At 31.9% G+C, this 1,336-nt stretch overlaps 1 protein-coding gene across 5 annotated transcripts in view; it reads right to left on the reverse strand.

The window, feature by feature from the left end:
• KCNT2 (potassium sodium-activated channel subfamily T member 2) overlaps nucleotides 1-1,336 on the reverse strand; it is a 271,111-nt gene that overhangs the window by 85,634 nt on the left and 184,141 nt on the right. For 4 of the 5 annotated variants that reach the window (XR_002771293.1, XR_002771292.1, XM_023508708.1 and 1 more), the window contains one exon: nucleotides 422-516. The exons of the other annotated variant lie outside the window; for it this stretch is intronic. Coding sequence is in view for 2 of the 4 variants with exons in the window: in XM_023508708.1 (XP_023364476.1) it covers nucleotides 422-516 (95 nt within the window). In the remaining 2 variants the exon portion in view is untranslated. The remainder of the gene's footprint in view (nucleotides 1-421; nucleotides 517-1,336) is intronic. 5 annotated transcript variants of the gene reach the window in all.

Raw genomic sequence — 1,336 nt, forward strand, 5'->3', positions numbered from 1 at the left:
AGTGATAAAAACCTAGCCTAGTATTCTGTCAATGAATTAAAAGAAAGTTTATCATTAAAACTCAAATAGGGAATTATTATTCTCATTGTCTGTGCTTCATACAAACTAGGAAAATTTAACCGAGTTGGATAAGGGAGACTAAACTTGAATGGATACACGAATGCTCTAGGTGGACTGTTGATTGAAGAAACATAAGAACAGATAGGTTAATTTCCACATCTTCTGCTTCAAAATAAAAAGTTTAAATGTGAAAAATGTCAGTATCTTTTAGTTTGTTAAATTGAAGAGACAAGTCCCTGAGGATCTTTTCCATGTGCATGATTGGCTGACTTAGCCATGTCATGTTAGGGGGAATTATTTTCCTTTAAGGGGAAATGGGAGGCAGAATTTCTTACTCTGTTATTAGTCAAGAGAGTATTACCAAAGCCTTGAGTCCAAGATCCCCAGGAGTAGTCCAGAAAAAATATTTCGCTTGAATCAGGAGCAATGTTCTGTGGCAGAGATTTTATGGCTAAACTGTGGAAACAGAATGTTATTCCAAATAAATTTCCTATGATAAGAGGGGCCAGGACCATAACATCCAATCAATATGATGACCTTCAAGTCCGATTACCTAGGGATACTTGGGTCTTTCTTTTATCTAGGAAATTTATCATAATTGTTCTTAATTTACTAAAATATACTTCAAAAAAGGAAAGAATTAGATGGGGAATGAATGTTATGTGGTCCCTTATGGACCATCAAAATGATGCCTAAGACACATGTCTTCAAACCACCTTATTATAATTTTATACTCATATTTTAGCTCTCACAATCCTTTTCTCCCCATTAAAAATATCTTTCCTAAAAATTATCTATCTAGGAAAAGGAAAATATAAGAAAGTAGAGGGAAAGACTGACTGGATAGAGATATACGGATAGGTATTAAGATAGAAAAGATGAATATTTCATCAACAGTAAAATTGAATGAAGTTGAAGTTAAAACTTGACAAAAAATTAACTTTGAGAGTACCTATGTTAAAGGCTAAACACTATCTACACCCAATTATATGTTGCAAAATATTGGCTGTTATAGGTTATATGTAAGTTTCACAAATGATTTCAGTAATTATCATAAATATGAGTTTTCATCTATAGAAAATACATAAAAATTGGGATATTTCTAAAATATATAGAAGGGTTTTTGTTCTCCATGTTTTAATGTTAAATTATTCTTGTTCTACTTATTAATGTTTAATCCCTTTTTCTTTTTTTAAAGTAGGCTACCAACTTATGCAGCTGTCTATCATAATTTCTCCCCACTGATTCTACAAATTTGTAAGGCCATTGCCTTGTT

The sequence above is a fragment of the Otolemur garnettii genome, unplaced genomic scaffold, assembly GCF_000181295.1.
Source record: "Otolemur garnettii isolate 467f Iridium unplaced genomic scaffold, OtoGar3 scaffold00265, whole genome shotgun sequence".
In the NCBI taxonomy this organism is placed as follows: Eukaryota; Metazoa; Chordata; class Mammalia; order Primates; family Galagidae; genus Otolemur; species Otolemur garnettii.